This window comes from Phocoena phocoena, chromosome 5 (assembly GCF_963924675.1).
Source record: "Phocoena phocoena chromosome 5, mPhoPho1.1, whole genome shotgun sequence".
NCBI classification, from domain to species: Eukaryota; Metazoa; Chordata; class Mammalia; order Artiodactyla; family Phocoenidae; genus Phocoena; species Phocoena phocoena.
Genome location: NC_089223.1, coordinates 509,969 through 527,303, shown reverse-complemented (window position 1 = coordinate 527,303; position 17,335 = coordinate 509,969). Strand labels below are relative to the sequence as shown.

Here is a 17,335-nt window from a genome sequence, read left to right as displayed (position 1 = left end):
CTCAAAGAATGTGCGCGCAGTTGCTATTGGTATTTCTTTTTTAATTGTATAGAATTCACCAACGAAGCCATCTCGGCCTGGAGTTTTCTTTGCGGAGTCATTTTCAGTTAGGAATTCAATGCCTTTACTTGATAAAAAGCTGTTCAAGTTTTCTGTTTCTCTTGTATCCAGAGTTGGTAATGTGAGTCTTCCAAAGAGTTTGTCCGTTTCACATAGGTTGTCAAACTTATTGGCCTCAAGTGGTCAAGTGCCTGAAGCGTCTGTAGCGGCCCTTGTTTCCTTCCTGATACTGGTGATTTGTGTGTCTTCTCTTTCTTTCTTTTCTCTATCCCAGGAGTCAGGACTGAGAGAGGACGTCGGGGAGGGTCAGGGAGAGTGTCTGCAGCATCTCTGAGCTGAGAGAAGGGGTGAGGGCAGGGTACCCTAGACGCCCCGCAGGCCACGGGAGGGTAGGAGGCCATGGGGACACACAAATCCCAAACCAGTCTTCAGGGGAGGCCCTTCCCCAGTAGGCCGGCCGAGTGTTTGGTCATGGCCTGGGTGCAGCCTGTGAGCAGCAGGGCCTCCCTCCCTGCCGTCCTGGCAGTTCAGAGTCAGGGGGTAAGCTCCCTGTGGATGGTCTGTGAGGCCCATCCTCCTGGCTGCAGCGGGCTTTCCCGTACATCCATAGAGGTCCTACCTTCTCAGGCCTTCTCTCGTGCCTCCAGCTCGCAGCAGTGGCCAGGAGATGCTTACAGGACGAGGGAGGCCGCTGGGCTCCTCAGCAGTTTGCAGTCGCTGGTTAGATTTGTCACACGGCCTCTACTCACACTTGCTTTGCGTTTCAGTTCTGGTGATAGGTTTTTACATCTCCTTTCCAAATTATACTCAGAGGCTTTTATTATTATCAAGATTATCTTTAAATGTCTAAAACTCAGTAACTGGCGATCATTTCGTTGATTAACAGTCCCTCCAGGCATATGCTCAATAAGGAAAAAATAAGATTATGATAAGTCCCAGGAATAATTTGCTCGAAAACAAACAGCTTATGCCATTTGCAGCAACATGGATGGGCCTAGAGATTATCACGCTAGGTGAAATAAGTCAGAGAGAGAAAGACAAATACCGCGTGATGTCGCTTGTATGTGGAATCTAAAAAAATGATGCAAATGAACTTACTTACAAAACAGAAACAGGCCCACAGACAGAGAGAACAAACTATGGTTACCAGAGAGGAAAGGGGTGCAAGGGATAAATTAGGAGTGTGGGATAAACCTATACACACTACTGGGTATAAAATAGAGAACCAACAAGGACCTACTGTATAGCACAGAGGACTATACTCAATATCTTTTAATAACCTATAATGGGAAAGAATCTGAAAAAGATACATATGTAAAAACAAAGCAGCTTAGCTCTATCAAGGGCATGACGTATATAAAACGTAGTTATGCATATATTCAACAACAAATGTTAATTAAGCATCTGTCGTGTGCCAGGTGTGTGCTCAGTGAGGGAAACACAGTAGCGGATAAGACAGACCAGCCTGGCCCTCATTTTGCTTATAGGTTTATGGGACAGACACGCAATAAACACGTAAGTGCACAAGCAAGTACCGAATAGCTAGAGCTGGACACTTACCAAATGGTGGGGTCTCCTGAAGTTCTGTTTATCCCACACAGCTGGTTAGAAGTAGGAAATGGAGGCGTGTTCATACAAAAGACAAGCCTAAGATTATTATCACAAAACTCAAAGCTGAGGAATCCGTCAACAATGGTCCGATTTTCCCTTTGGAAAGACAAGCCAGGCGATCTTCCTGGGACAGTTCCAGGATTGCATCTCTTTCCCAAAGCCTTTTTACCCAAAATGAAACAGAGACCTCTATAAAGCCTCAAGGAGAATCAGATTTATTGATTCATTAGTTACTTACTCCTTTTTCCGTGCTTCATGAGTTGTGCTGGGAAATACGGAGATAAAGAAAACAGTCTTCCCAGATCCATAGCTCTTGGATCACATGAATGCTCTTTGGCGACAATTCCCACTAGTGTCTAGTGTTTATTTGCAATTTATTTTATTTTTCCACTATATTAAATAACCATATATTTAGTGCTTTCAACATGCTTAGTAAAGAGGAATTATAAATGGTTATCCATTTATAATTCCTGGGACATTCCTTTCCCAGCTTCAAAAATTACTCCTGAAATCAGATAATATTTTAATACAAAACATTTATAAAACTAATCTGATTATCTTAGATGACCTTCTGTCGTGATCTGCAGGAAATAAATCACGCTTTAACTTTTGCATCTGAAAGCTATCTCCAAGTAAGTTATATGCAGCTTGCTCCGGAAAGTTAACATGGGTGATACAAATGAGTGTGGTTTTTTTTCCTTTTAGGAAAGTCTTAATAGACATCGATACTTGAATTCTGTATTTCCTGGTGAAAACTCCACTGCCGTCTATGGAATAAATCAGTTTTCTTATTTGTTCCCTGAAGAGTTTAAAGGTACGGTGCGATGGGGCTACTAGTTGATTAGTTTCCCGGCTTTAACTTGTTTCCTTAACTTTTGAGAATTGTTCAATTGTGAAGCTAGTAAATCGAGTAATACTTAATATTTATTAAATGCTTAATAAGTGTCAAGCACGTACCTGGTGCTGACAGTTAGAAAAATAAATCCATGTTCACTCTCTTCTAATTATTGCTTAAGAACTAAATACCGTAAATATAGACATTTCCACGTGGCTCTGAGGGCTAATACCTCATCTCTCCTCCAGTTTTCTGTGCTGTTTCTATTCAAGACACCCATGGTTCCATGGGTTGTGATCAAACAAATGATGTCAATTATACTCATCTTTTTTTGACCTGCTTCTATCAAACACGTCATTTTATGTGACAGCCCTGGCCCTATTGGAGGGATTCTCATCTTTGTAGCTTTCGGCTAATCCATTTCATGTATGGAAAGGCACAAAAGGCAGACTTTATCAGAAACTCCACTGTTTCTGTTGAAACGTCCCTCCAAAAGGAATCCCTATAATATAATGTGGGTTGCCTTTTCTTCTCATGTGTATCCTCAGCTATTTATTTACGAAGCAGACCTTCCAGTTTTCCCCGGTTTCTGGCGGACGCGCACACATCCATCTCCAACGTGTCTTTGCCATTAAGATTTGACTGGACGGACAAGCACGTCGTCACCCCAGTGAGGAACCAGCAGACAGTACGTTTGTTTTCTTTTCCCTTTTGATCAGTGTCTGAGTCACTCTTGAGGTCAAGTTCGATCAAACTTGTAAAGGAGCCATCACTGCTGTAGGTGGAAGGACACCCCAATCATCAAAAAATGGCAAGGCCAGGAGAACCCCTGGTAGGGGAGACGGATGTCAGGCCGGGCTCTCACTCTGGAGGTGAGCTCTGTGGGCGCCCCTCCCTGGCTGCCTAGCCCCCTTATCACGGTCCCCAGGCCTCTGCAGAACAGCGGGTGGAAGGCTGGAGGAGGTGAACTTGACCACTGTCGCTTGAGCCGTTCAAAAGGGAAACGACGTGGGCTTCCCTGGTGGCACAGTGGTTGAGAGTCCACCTGCCAGTGCAGGGAACACGGGTTCGTGCCCCAGTCCGGGAAGATCCTACATGCCGCGGAGCGGCTGGGCCCGTGAGCCATGGCCGCTGAGCCTGCGCGTCCGGAGCCTGTGCTCCGCAACGGGAGAGGCCACAACAGTGAGAGGCCCGCGTACCGCAAAAAAAAAAAAAAAAAGGGAAACGACGTGACATCAGGCACTGGCCCCCCATGTGCCCTGGCCTCTTGGGTTCATCCCCTGAACTCCCTCAGAAACCCTACCTCCATCCCCACCCCTACAGGATCACACACTTTGTACCTGTGATCCTTAAAAGTGCAGTCAGTTCTGCTGGAATGTGACATAGACGTTCCTAGAAATCACCAACTCTGCAAAATCAGGCAGTGAAAATGAGAGGGAGTGTAGAAGAAATGAGGTTAGGACTCAGCGCTAAAAACTTCGTGGCACACTAAAAAAAGACAGGGAAGTAGCACAAATGGCAGTGCGGTTTTACATGTGTTAAATGATAAAGAAGTGTGTGAGTTCTGCAGTAAATGCAACCATTTACCACCCTGCGATATCACTTACATGTGGAATCTAAAATATGGCACAAATGAGCTTATCTATGAAACAGAAACAGACTCACAGACGTAGAGAACAGACTGGTGGTTGCCAAGCTGGAGGGGCTGGGGAAGGGATGGAGTGGGAGTTTGGGGTCAGCAGATGCAGACTAGTACATATATAGAGTGGATAAACGACGAGGTCCTACTGCAGAGCACAGGGAACTATATTCAGTGTCCTGTGATAAACCATCCCGGAAAAGAAAATGAAAAAGTACACATGTGTATAAGTGGGTCATCTGCACAGCCGAAGTTAACACATCATTGTAAATCGACTCTACTCGATAAAAACACATTTTAAAAATGCAGCCATGACCTTGCAGAAGTCCTGAGTGTGCCTGTGAAGACCGCCTGGAATCAGAGGGAAAGCGGGACCCCAGATGTGGGTAGGCGTGCTCAATCGCGAGGCGAGCCATCTCTCCAGCAGACGGAGGGCAGATGCGCTTGCCCCGCACCCCCGCTGGGCACGAGGATGTCCACTGACCTGGGAAAGTTGGTCCCTAACCCCAGGGATGCGGCCCCAGTTTGTCTGCAGTAGAAACCTCAATGGGTCACTCAGTCTCCTCTCCTAAGACCGACGCTTTGGACCCACCAGTTCCCTGGTCACCGTCTAGTTAAGATGATCCTTTTTGCTTCCTCAGATTCTGTATTTATTGTTGTGGGTTACATTTTACCACCAAATCATCTGCTTTATTTTTGGATTCGTAATGAAGGGTGATGTAGTCTGAAACCCAGTCCATCCAGGGTGTGCTTACGTTGTATTCAAGGCGAACTTTTAATTAGGAATCTTCTTACTAAAGGAAAGATGTTTTGGAGCAGGGACTGTCCCCCTGGGGCAGTGGTAGGTGGGTAACCTAAGGTGACCTGCATTTACAGTTCTCAAGGGGTGGGCACCCTGCTGGAATGTCCCCTAGTGAATGCGGTACCCTGCCCCAGGCACTGAAGCTAGAGGTGTAAATAAGGCCACTTTGAGGCCATTACATCGCTCAGAGCTTCCCTCCACAAACACCACCAGCTGCGCGTCCTTTCTTCGCCTGCAGTACCTGGTCCTGGGACTAAGACAGTTCCGCCCAGTTTCAAATCCCACTCTCTGCCTTTCTTGCCGTTCTTCCTTGTATGAAATTCTTGATCCTTTCCTTCCACCTCCTCCCTTTCTTGTAGGACCAGCCCTTTAATTCTTTTGCTCTAGTTTGTCCAGTGAGGGGAAGGTAAGAGACCCAGACTCAGGGAGATCGTCAGCCAGTATCTCAATGAGGAACGAGCAGTAGAGGTCTCCATCATTGGGACGTTTCCGGTGTTCATAACTGTGATGGGCTGAAGAGTCATTCACCCAGTTCCTGAGTCCGTCTGTGAAAGGGACCAACGTAGGCACGTGCATCCTCACCCCTGCTCACCTCATCCCTGCCTTCTAGCAGGGGGTGGGGTGGGGGGGGGTGTGAGGTGGGGGTGGGGGTGGGGTGGGGGGGGCGGGGCGGCGGCGGGGTGGCCGAGCAGAGGGATGGAAGAACGGGCTGGGCGTTGGTACGCACCTTAGAGGCAAGCCACCTGTTCAGTGAACTGGCTCGAATTTTTATTTTTTTTTTAATGTATTTTACTGAAGTATAGTTGATTTACAATGTTAATTTCTGCTGTACAGCAAAATAACTTACTTATACATATATATGTATATTCTTTTTCATATGCTTTTCCATTATGGTTTATCACAGGATGTTGAATATAGTTCCCTGTGCTGTACAGGAGGACCTTGTTGTTTATCCATCCTATACATACTAGTTTGCGTCTGCTAATCCCAAACTCCCAATCCTTCCCTCCCCCATCCCCTCCACCTTGGCAGCCACAAGTCTGCTCTCTGTCTGTGCAGACTCGTTTTTGAAAAAGACCATCAGTTCAAGTGTGTTCCCAGTCTCTAAAATTCACTTTTATTTTGCATCGTCTAACCTGCAATAGTGATACTACTAATTTACCTTTAATGAGTAACTGGATTTTGATGCTTACAAGAGAATTTTGGGTTTCGTTTCCTTTTTTCAACTAGAAAGTCGACGGGATCAGCGTTTGTATTCTGTGGGCCTCCAGACTGTGCTCACTTGATTTGATCATCTGAGATATCAGAGATGTTGGCAGGCTTGATTTGCACGTTATTTGATAGTAAGTACTGCCCTGTTTCTGTCCCTGGCAGTGCGGCGGATGCTGGGCCTTCACCGTGGTAGGAGCAGTGGAGTCCGCGTGTGCCATAAAAGGGCAGCCTCTGGAGGCACTGAGTGTCCAGCAGGTCATAGACTGTTCATACAGCAACTACGGCTGCAACGGAGGGTCCCCGCTCAACGCTTTGAACTGGCTCAATAAGGTGACTAGGTCCACAGCCTTTTAACCTGCTTGTTTAATGCACATTCAGAATTCACAGACAGTCTACTCTCATTTACTGAATAGTGTTTTCAAGGTCGGCAATGTAGCTAACCAGAGCTTGAATTAATCAGAAGACTTCCCAGTGTGACCATATCCGGAAATGGAGTCTTTAGGAGGCTCTGGAGGTTAAATGAGGCCATAAGGTTGGACCCTAACCCGATCGGACTGTGACCTTATCGGAAGAGGACAGGAGCTCTGTCTGCCCTGTGAGGACACGGTGAGAAGATGGCCGTCTGCAGCGCAAGGAGAGAGCTCTCCTCAGACGCTAACCCCGCCAGCACCTTGACCTTGGACTTCCAGTGTCCAGAACCATGTGAAAATCAATTTCAGTTTTTTAAGCCAAAAAAAAAAAAAGAATTGCTTCTGGGCAGGTCAGCCGTCAATAGAGAAACCAAAGTATGAAAAATCTTACCTGCAATCGGTGTTCAGAAAAATATTTATGTTTTTTTCCTCACGTTACTTAACAGATGCTTTTTTTTTGCAGATGTGTGTCACATGACTCAAAGCTGAGAGCGTATTCATTTCCGTAGAATTTCCGAGTGTTCAGGTTTACAGGGGATTAGCGGTCAGCTGATTGGGTGCTCTCTGTAGGCGCAGGGCTGAGCCCACGTTGCGCGTCAGTAGCTGGCGTGGGGCTGCGCCCTGTCTCTCCCCCCCCAGAGGCTTCCCCAGCACTAAACACCCTCTGACGCTGTCCTAGGTCCAGCAGCAGTGGCGTGAAGCCAGCGATGAGGTGTTGTGAAAGCTTGTCACGACAGCGCTCCCCAAGCTCCAGGGCCCCCCTCTTACTCATCTGCTGTGTTTTGAGTCACCGCACACCGGACGCTGATGCTCTGTACATGTTATGGGCAGCAGTGGGTAGAGCGTGTGCCCGCGCTCGCATAAGCCCCGCTCTCCGAAAGGGAGGGTTCGGTCCCGACAACCGTACGGGTGTGTGGCATTTGCCAAGTGAATGGCAGCGAGAGAAGTGGATGGAAGGATGCTTGTGAGCACACCGCAGGACCACTGCCCTGCCTGAGCCTCAAAGGCTTGGCAACTCAGAGCCAGAGCCGTGGAAGGAGAGCGGTGTACATGCCTGTACCCTCGGGAGAAGGAGAGCCAGACTTTATCATCAGATCGCCGGAGGTCCCGGGAAACGGAACACAGGAAATACAGGAGCCAAAGACAAAGAAAGACATTGAGTTTAAGTACCTAGGATGTCCTTATAAAACACCTAAAGCGTTCATTTAAGATGTTCATAACTCAAAGAATACCCACACGATGAAGGTGTGGCCCAGGCTACCCTTATTTTGCCACATGGTAATAAGTTCTATTTGATTTCTGACACAACCGTGTGACAGAGATAACTTTGGGCGCGCATTTTCTTTTAGATGCAGGTGAAGCTGGTGAGAGATTCAGAATACCCGTTTAAAGCCCAGAATGGTCTGTGCCGTTACTTTTCTGACTCACATTCTGGATTTTCAATCAAAGGTTATTCTGCCTATGACTTCCGGTAAGTGTCTCCCTCTGTTGTGGTTTCCTCTGTATCTCTTAATTTATTATCTATTGATTATTTGGAATGAATAAGTTGATTGACAGCATCGCTGCCTACTCTTAATTGTTTGACAATGGACTTTGTACTGAAAATTGGTAATCAACGTGGAGGTCTCTGTACGTTGTTTCTTAAATATGATCTGCTTTCTCCCACGTCATTACAAATAGAAACAACACACTTAAATTAACACACTTAAATCCAGTTTAAAGTATAATTGACACTCACCACCTCTTACCAAGTTTAAGTTTCACACTTACCTTTAGCATATTTCAGTCTTACTCATGAATCAATAAAAAGATTGTTCGGTGTAGACTCCAGCTAATGTCAAGCCGTCTACTTACCAAGAAGCATTTTTGAACGCACTCTGTGTTCCTTGCATTTCTCAAGTGATCAGCTGTAAGAAAAACATGGAGTGCAGTTTTCATGTGAGAGGCAAGTAGGCAGAGCATATGAAGAGCAGGTGACGTAGCACATCCTGTAGGCGCGATGGGGAGGCCGGAGCAGAGGACTTGTGTTGGGACTGGAAGGGTACAGCGACTTTGGACAGATTCAGGAGAAAATAATCATTTAAAAATTCTTTAAAAACACATGAAAAACTCAGAGCTGGCTAGAGAACCATTACAACCATTTGATTTAGTGCAAAATAGGTGCTCGGGGATGAGGAGAGCCACGCAGCGCCTGGCTTCATTTTTTAAAAATATGAAGGGAGCTTGTCACAGCGTTTCGAAACAGAGAAAACAGAAAGATTAAACTCAATTCAGCTAAAGTGACATTGCCCTACTACTTAGTAAACATAAAAGGATCTCTGGGTCCAGATGGAGTCTCCCCATGGGATCCGAAAGAAATCACGGGCGAATCTGGATCCTTGAGCAAAATGGAACCCTACTACGCCAGCATCCTTGCGTCTGAGGACGGCCAAGGGTCCCCGGCTCCCGTCTGCGGGAGGGGCTCTCACCAGGCGGCCTCAGGCCCCGAGGGGAGGATACACAGAATCCATGATAAACGGGCAGGGTCGCTGAGCACGTCGGTCCCCACCTCCCTTGAGGGTGAAGTTCACGCACTTTCTAAACAAGCAAGTGCGTCTCTAAGCTGTCAGCTCCTGGAGAGTCTAAGGGAAGCGTCTGCACACGAAGGAGCTGCATCTTCAGAGTGTCATTAGAAAGGACTCAGGGCATCCCTTGTCATGAGTAGGAAGTTAGGAAGAGACAAAAGAATAATAGGCATTAATCTGAGCCAGAGGGAGAGGGAGAGGGAGAGAATGCACAGCTGACTGCTTGGGGCCTGAAGCAGGATTCCTCCAGCCCTTGGATTAGAAGGCAGAGGACCTTGTAAAATCCCTCACATTACAGCGAACAGTTAACTCTGAGAACACAGCGCCAAGCTCACTGCGTTAGACTCTGCAAGAACTTCCTTTGATTTATTCATTTATTCAGATATTTACTGAACCCTGTTTTAGGTTCAGGGGATTTGGCAGTGAACAAAACAGACAAAAATCCTGTCCTCAGGACTATATTTTAGTGATAGAGACAAGAAATAAATGAAAGAAATAAAAGTATGCCTGGTCTGTTAGATGAAATAGCTTTAAAGAGAACAAAGCAGCAGTGGGGTGAAGAGGAGACATGGGAGGGGTGTACAGTCTCGGGACGGGAGCCCAGGGAGAGGGTCCCTGAGGAGGTGACATTTGAGTGAAGACGTAACCCTGCAGATACCTGGGGAAACAGTGCTCCCAGCAGAAGGAACTGTACATGCAAAGGCCCTGAGGCAGACATGGGTCTGGCATAGTTAAAGAGCAGTAAGGACGCCAGTGTGACCGCCACGGAGAGGAGAACAAGACGGGCAAGTGATGAGGTGACAGGTCGTCAGTGATAACCTGAGCAGTGTTACAAGAATGGCCTTAGACCTGGTGGAGACTAAAGCCCCACAGGGTATACTGAGGGATGCTTCTGAGTTTGTACAGGAGAGCATCACAGGGGACTCCGGGATTTTTGCCCTGAAAGACTGAAAGGATGGAGTTGCCATGAATAGAGCTGGGAGAGTCTACGACAGGACAGAGAACATCAGATTTGTAGGAAGTGACCCCAGGAAGCGCCCGGAGGGGACTAGGGCGTGAGACAGAGCGGGGAGAGCCGTGTGTCCTCGGGACGCAAATTAGTCCTCAGGGTAACTCGGCCCTCGGTCCTACTGGGGGCCTCTGGGATGCAGGGCAGGATGTGTGTGTCAGGGACGATGTCCCGCCGCAGTTGGCGCACATCACCTCCCAGGATTCAGTAGCTGAGGGTGCAGTGGAGGTAGCAGTGGGACATGGGCTTGCTTTCCAGGATCTTGAGGGGAGAAGGGCCTCAGGCAGGAGCTGCAGGGTCTCCTAGTGGGACCCTGGCTGCCTGGCCACACCGCAGGGTAAGGGCCGGAGGGTGTGGGAAGGTCCCCAGCCGTCTGCTGTGACCCGGCGCTGGGCAAGCCCCTGCCCTGGAATGTTACCGCTTCCACAGGAGGACCTGAGCCGCAGGGCCTGGTTAGGGCTCATGTCAGGCCAACTCTGAAGCTCATGCTTTTTCCCCGACCTCTATTTGTACGGTCATGCTCTCTTAGTTTTTGAGTAGTCTCAGACAACATCAGCCCAGGGCACAGCTACCAGCCAAACACTTCATAAAATCTTGTGGTGACTCTAAAAAGATCTAAAAGAAAAAACCACACTGAGTCATAAAAGCAAAATGATCATTCGTACTCGGGCTGCGTTCTGCATTTTTGCTCCTCAGACCTCAGGAGAGGCATCTCAGGAGTCAAACTAGGATGTGAGCATTACTATTTAAATAAACAAAAGGGACAGACCTCATATGATGTCACTTAGATGTGGGTTCTAATAAATGATACAAGGAACTTATTTACAAAACAGGAACACTCACAGACATAGAAAACAAATTTATGGTTACCAGGGCACAGGTGGCAGGGGGATAAATTAGGAGTTTGGGATTAACATGTACACACTACTATATATAAAATGGGTAACCAACAGGGACCTACTGTAGAGCACAGGGCACTCTACTCGGTATTCTGTAATAACCTAAAAGGGAAAAGAATCTGAAAAAGAGTGGATACTTGTATAGGAATAACTGAATCACTTTGCTGTACTCCTGAAACTAACACAACACGTATCAACTACGCTCCAATATAAAATAAAAAAATTTTTTAAATAAAATAAAATATTTATGGGTGAAACAAACAAGAAGGGAAGGAGCCTACTACATATAACAAGAGACTGAAACACTAGGAAGCAGTATACCACACTGAATTCTAGGGAGGTTGAGGTGCAAACCGACACACTTACCCAGGGTCTGTAACAGGTAAGACTCGCCTTAATCACCAAATCTGGATGACAGTAAAGATTAGGAGAATTCTCTGAAGACCGCGGTTTGTATCTTACTGATGTGTAAAATTATTAGTAAGCTCATGGAACAAGGTTTGATAATTTGATAGTAGTTCCATATTGGGCTAAAAATGGAAATAAAGATACTGTTCGGAGCATATTTTCACTTGTTTCCAGCCCACACTGCTCTGAAAGACAAGTGACCGCAGTTCTGGGGCTAAATGGAGCCTTTCCCTGCTGGTCTAGACCGTGGCGTGCACTCCTAGTTCCTATTTTCCAACAGCTGTGAAACCTCCCTCGTCCTGCCTCGAGCAGAGATGATAACTAAATCGTTTCCATCAGCCCACAGCGCTCATTGCCCTCCACGTTCTGAACAGCTTCTGTCCCCCCCCACCCTTCTCCTTACCTCACACCATCCCTGTAAGGTGTCGTTGATGTCCTGTATTTACTGTATAGCTTTTGTTACCTTTAAAAGGTGGCGGGACTCCCCTGGCAGTCCAGCGGTTAGGACTCCGCTTCCACTGCAGGGGGCACGGGTTCGATCCCTGGTCCAGGAAGATTCCGTGGGCCACGCGGTGCAGTGGAAAAAATAAAAGGTGGAGGCGGGCTTCCCTGGGGGCGCGGTGGTTGGGAGTCCGCCTGCCGATGCAGGGGACGCGGGCTCGTGCCCCGGTCCGGGAGGATCCCACGTGCCGCGGAGCGGCTGGGCCCGTGAGCCATGGCCGCCGAGCCTGCGCGTCCGGAGCCTGGTGTCCCACAGCCCTCCTGGACGGCCAGTCTTCCAGACTTCTTTTAGCCTCCATCGATTAGGGCTTGATAATTGCAACCAAACCTACTCCTACCCATATACAGATTAAATAGATCACTTTTATAAAGTATTTTTACCTGAAAAACTAAACTTCTTAACCAAACATTTCCTCTTTTGGTAGTGACCAAGAAGACGAAATGGCAAAAGCACTGTTTACCTTGGGCCCTCTGATAGTGGTAGTAGATGCCATGAGCTGGCAAGATTATCTGGGAGGCATCATACAGCATCATTGCTCTAGCGGAGAAGCAAATCACGCCGTTCTGGTAACCGGCTTTGATAAAACAGGTGAGTGCTGGGGAGATGTGACCAATGGCCTTGCAGCTTGAACTCCAGCTTGACAAGTGATTGCCATCCTTTAAGACGCTGAAACCTGGTCCTGTTACGTCTAAGTCCTCATGAGCTTTACACCTTTTCACTAAACTTCCAGGTATACACGACCTGAGGGTCCCACTGTCAATCTGGTAGATGTCTTGTTGAAATGACACTTAATTCCTGATCTAAATAATGGGCATTCTCCATCTGGAATGTTTAGGGTAACTGCTGGGAAAGAGAAGTGCTTATTATTTCATCATGCTTATCTAAGGATCCTGTTTTTTCTTTCTTTTCCTTTTTCTAAGTCCCTGGAAAAGGATGTGTGTTTTCATTTTCTGCAGCCACTGCATTAAGTGAAATGAATTCAAACACATTTTCCATTGATTGGCGTGTGACACTAGTACTGATCAAGTTTACTTGGCTGGTTTGTTAGCAGTTCATTACATTTTTTATCTTTTTCTTAGAGCCACTGCACTTTTCAATAACTGAACTTTAGATAAACATTCTTTCACCACAAATATGTTCTCCAAGGTTTGTTTTATGTTTTTTAGGAAGTACCCCGTACTGGATCGTGAGGAACTCCTGGGGAACTTCCTGGGGCATAGACGGCTGTGTCCACGTAAAAATGGGAGGAAACATTTGTGGTGAGTCGTGAGTTGATATTCAAAACTCCAGGCTAAATGTCAAGGGAGAGACTTCGAATAGATTAAAATTATAGCCCATCCAGTCCATAGTGTGCGTCCAGGATACTTAGATCACTTTTACAGTAAGAATTGTCATCCTTTAACTAATTGATAAAAATACAACAGTGTTTTTTAAAAAAGACACTACTGTACACATTCATGTTTTTAAAAGGAAGAGGGGCTGTAGTGAAAGCCAGTATAATGAGCAAAACATTGTAAGACATGGCGGAAATTTACCGAAGTTAACTACTTCCAAAACCAGAAAACACTCCACTTAGGAGGCTGAGCTTCTCCAGAAATGCCTCCAATTCCAAATTTACTTTTTATAATTGTATTACTTTCCATTATTTTATGTATTATAATACCTTCTCTAGGATCATCAAGAATCACTTTTTCTTTGTATCAAAATGGGTGAAAATCGGACTATTAGGGTTGTTTCTGATTTAATATGCCCCTTGTCACCTACAAAATTCTAGCAAAAAATTCTACTCACTGGAATTGAGAGGCTTAAAAGAATGCCAAACATGCTCTTTTGTTGAATAACATTTTTTATTAATTAACAACAAATCAAATTAAAGTAGTCATTTAAGTATGTTAAACGTATTCTAAAATCCATATTCAAATTCTGTTCTAAAATTTTTGATCTAGAAAATCAGCATATTTTCTGAATCAAGTTGGACCCAAACTATGCTGTGTATACAACTTTTTAAAAATTGTAGAACACCCCAGGCTGTGATATTTATGATAAAAGAGAGTTATGGATGGGCTTCCCTGGTGGTGCAGTGGTTGAGAGTCTGCCTGCCGAAGCAGGGGACGCGGGTTTGTGCCCCGGTCCGGGAAGATCCCACATGCCGCGGAGCGGCTGGGCCCGTGAGCCATGGCCGCTGAGCCTGCGCGTCCGGAGCCTGTGCTCCGCAACGGGAGAGGCCACAACAGTGAGAGGCCCGCGGACCGCAAAAAAAAAAAAAAAAAGAAAAGAAAAAAAGAGTTATGGAAAAACTTAAGAGCTTATATTTTGATTCAGTCTAGCGACGACAGCTCAGTCGTTCCACAGAGCGGCATCCGTGTAGTTTAGTAAATGGCCTGTTCAATCACCCCAGTAAACAATTTTTCATAAATTATTTATTAACAAGAGTCAGCCTCACAGAAGCTTTTCAGCCAGAGCACAAGCACCCCTGCCAGGCTTCTGCTTTCAGCTTCACTGGGGCTCTGCAGATAAAGGGCCACTGCCACTCCTGGAAGCCCTGCTGCCCCCACAGTTTATCCCCAGCTGCGGAGTGAGGGGCCTGCATCTGGGCTGAGGGGCGGCTGCTTTCACAGCCCTGGCAGGGTTGCTGCAAGGACGTGATGCGGATGCTGGTTCAGCATCACTGCATCCCCACCTCTTCCCAGCCCCCAGCTACAAAGATGAGTCGAGATCATCTTTGCCCTGTACCCGTTTCCCGGTTTAAGTCTCCAAGGCCTGCCTGGTTCGTCATTATACAGGAATCCAGATCCTTTCTGAAAGGGAGTGTTTCCTGAAAGTTACATCCCTGGGATGGTCACATTACTCACGACCAGCTGCGGAAGGCGGGTAGCATTCCGTGGCCCCAAGAGATTTCAAAGACGCAGCTAATCACAGAGGAATCCAGTCTTCAAATAGGATGTTTGATCACTTCCGCCACGACATTCTGATCTGCGACCGCAGAGCACGCTGGTGATTTATTGAAATGTTGTTGAAGTTCAAATCTTAGAAGTTAAACTTTCAAATTGTGTTTAAAATAGTCCTATAAATTCTCGTATTGCCTCTAAGCAATATGTATGAGTGCGACACAGATTTCAGATACATTCACCTGTTCAGTTCATAAGTCGTTTGGGGATTTTTAATAGTTTCTTGAAATAAAAATATTAGGTATCTCGTCTAATATCTGCGTGTGAGGTTGCCATGTTGCTATGGACAGGTAGCTATCACCAGTGAGTGATTTTCTTAGTAGATATTAACTCTTCCCGAACCCAAATGAAAATTGTTTTAATTTGCTATTTAAAAGGCATATAAGGAGGAAATAGAGTAGTACTGACCGTTTCCTTTTTCTCAGGTATTGCAGAATCTGTTTCTGCTGTATTCGTGTGATATGTTCGCCAGATCAAGAGACAGATACAAAACCGAAGGCTCACGATGAGATGTGATACTTCATTCTTGGCATTTTCACCTTTAGGCTTTTGCAACTACCCACAAAAGACAGGCTCTAGGGCCTGGTCCTGCTGAAACTATTGATAAGTTGTAGAATGTTCTCTTCTTAGAGAGAGATGGACAAGGTCAGAAGGAAGAAAACCAGCACCATGACCTGGGAGGAAGTCTGTGGGACAGTTTCCTACTGGGAGGATGGTCAGATTAGGAGATACTTTAGGTCTCTTCACTCTGAAAAGGCTGTTGTCTGGTTTGTTTGATCGTTGTTTCTGTTTGCCGTTTCTTTATTTTTAATGACGTATTTCCAATCGGATTAAAGAGGTGATAAGAATCCCTTTTCCTTTATGGGATAAAATCACCAGCCCAAGCTGCCCTGCATACAAGAACAGCCAGCCTAGAGCTAGGTGTGCCCCTCGCAGTTGTATTCCCAGCCCTCCAGGATGGAATTTCAAAGGAATGTTGAAAGGCCAGTTGCTCTTCCCCAGCACATGGTGCTGACCCGTGACCTGCGCAGATCACGTAGAAAGAAGCAAAGAGACAAAGTTACTTTTTAAGGCAGACAGCTAGCCTGATTGAAACTAAATGACCAATATGGCAACCAAGTGATAGGAAAATCTCAAGTAGCCTTGCCTGGAAGACAAATTATTTGGAGGTTTCATGGCCCGGAGGGTTCCAGTACGTTTTATCTCCTCCTTTGTTCTTGCGGATTGAGGAACGGTGTGTCTTCTCACATTTTCTCACTCTTTCCCTTACTCTTGGCCGTGAAACTTCTAAATCCTCCTGGTGGTGCGGCTTCCCTGGCGAAAGAAGTCTCATTGTTTACTTTCCGTTTCAATTTAGGGCCATTTATTTGGCTCCAGTTGTCTCTAAGCCTTTATCAGCATCAGGACCTCACCTGTCTGTCCGCCCATCATTTGGACGCACCACCTCTTTCAAAGTTCAACCTCATTAATCTGGGGTATCAGCCAAAATGTGTTTCCCAGCCTCTGTTGTCCCAGTTTTCTGCTTATTTTTCCCAGACTCCATCCTAACTACTTTTCGTGCATCCCTGTGGCTTTCCACGTGGTCCCTGGTCCTCGAGGTCCATCTCCTCTTTTGCAGGGTCATTATGCTTGGCCGTGTAAGAGCCTCAGAGCATGAAAGCTGCTCTTCTGATTGAATCGTATTGTGTGAGTTAAATGACAAAATTGTATCAAGTCCTAAGTATGTAAGTATCTCCTGTCTCAAATTCACGGTCGCGGTCCAACGTAGACTACCTCAAAAGCAAAATTGTAGAGGTGGCAATAACCACTGAAAAAAATTGCGACATCCCATTTTTCCTCTCACGGTTGGCCTTTATTCATCACTCTCCTTACTAGAAGAAAATCGAAAACAAGACACCATTTCTTTTCCTTACACCAACGAGAAGCGATTTCAGAAGAGTATGTGTTGACCCAGGTCTAGAAATGACAAGTTGATATTCTGTTTGACTAATACTCTAAATATCCAGCTATGCCAGAAAGGACTTGTGTCTTGATTGTTCCAGTTCGTGTTCATGTACTAATTCCCGTAACGTATGAACGCTTTTCTGATACTCTTTTACAAAGATGAATACCCTTGTGAGTTACATCTCTGACCCCCGCTGCTCGGGAGTCAACCCACCAGACCCCTTGTCCCTCAGTCTGGGGCTTCTCGAGTACGGCCCCCAGACCAGGAGCCACCTGAGGACTTGGAAACTGTTTCGTCAGCCCCCCGGGTGTTTGTGATGGACGGATTGATAACCCATCTGCTCTGTGTCCCCGGGGTTTACATTTCTAAAAGACACCATTTTCACGTTATCCCTCCGTTTTAGCCCATTCAGGGGCTCCAGGTGCCTAAAAGGTAACATATCAACTTTTCTAAATGAGCTTTTCCCAAAGAGGCCCCTCCCTGCCTTCTCA

At 46.2% G+C, this 17,335-nt stretch overlaps 1 protein-coding gene across 1 annotated transcript; it reads left to right on the top strand.

Annotated features, from left to right (window-relative positions):
- The first annotated feature begins 459 nt into the window (after positions 1–459).
- CTSO (cathepsin O) lies at positions 460–15,359 on the top strand. Its single transcript, XM_065878097.1, has 8 exons — positions 460–780; positions 2,377–2,485; positions 3,055–3,194; positions 6,322–6,489; positions 7,919–8,040; positions 12,376–12,539; positions 13,118–13,210; positions 15,325–15,359. The coding sequence occupies exons 1-8, from the start codon at positions 460–462 to the stop codon at positions 15,357–15,359; spliced, it is 1,152 nt and encodes a 383-aa protein (XP_065734169.1).
- Positions 15,360–17,335: the final 1,976 nt, after the last annotated feature.

Excerpts from the sequence above, each read along its gene's own strand:
- CTSO (XM_065878097.1), top strand. The coding sequence starts at position 460 with ATGGGGACACACAAATCCCAAACCAGTCTTCAGGGGAGGCCCTTCCCC. Across the intron at positions 2,486-3,054 it reads GTTCCCTGAAGAGTTTAAAG|CTATTTATTTACGAAGCAGA; the intron begins GTACGGTGCGAT and ends GTGTATCCTCAG. Across the intron at positions 12,540-13,117 it reads AACCGGCTTTGATAAAACAG|GAAGTACCCCGTACTGGATC; the intron begins GTGAGTGCTGGG and ends TATGTTTTTTAG.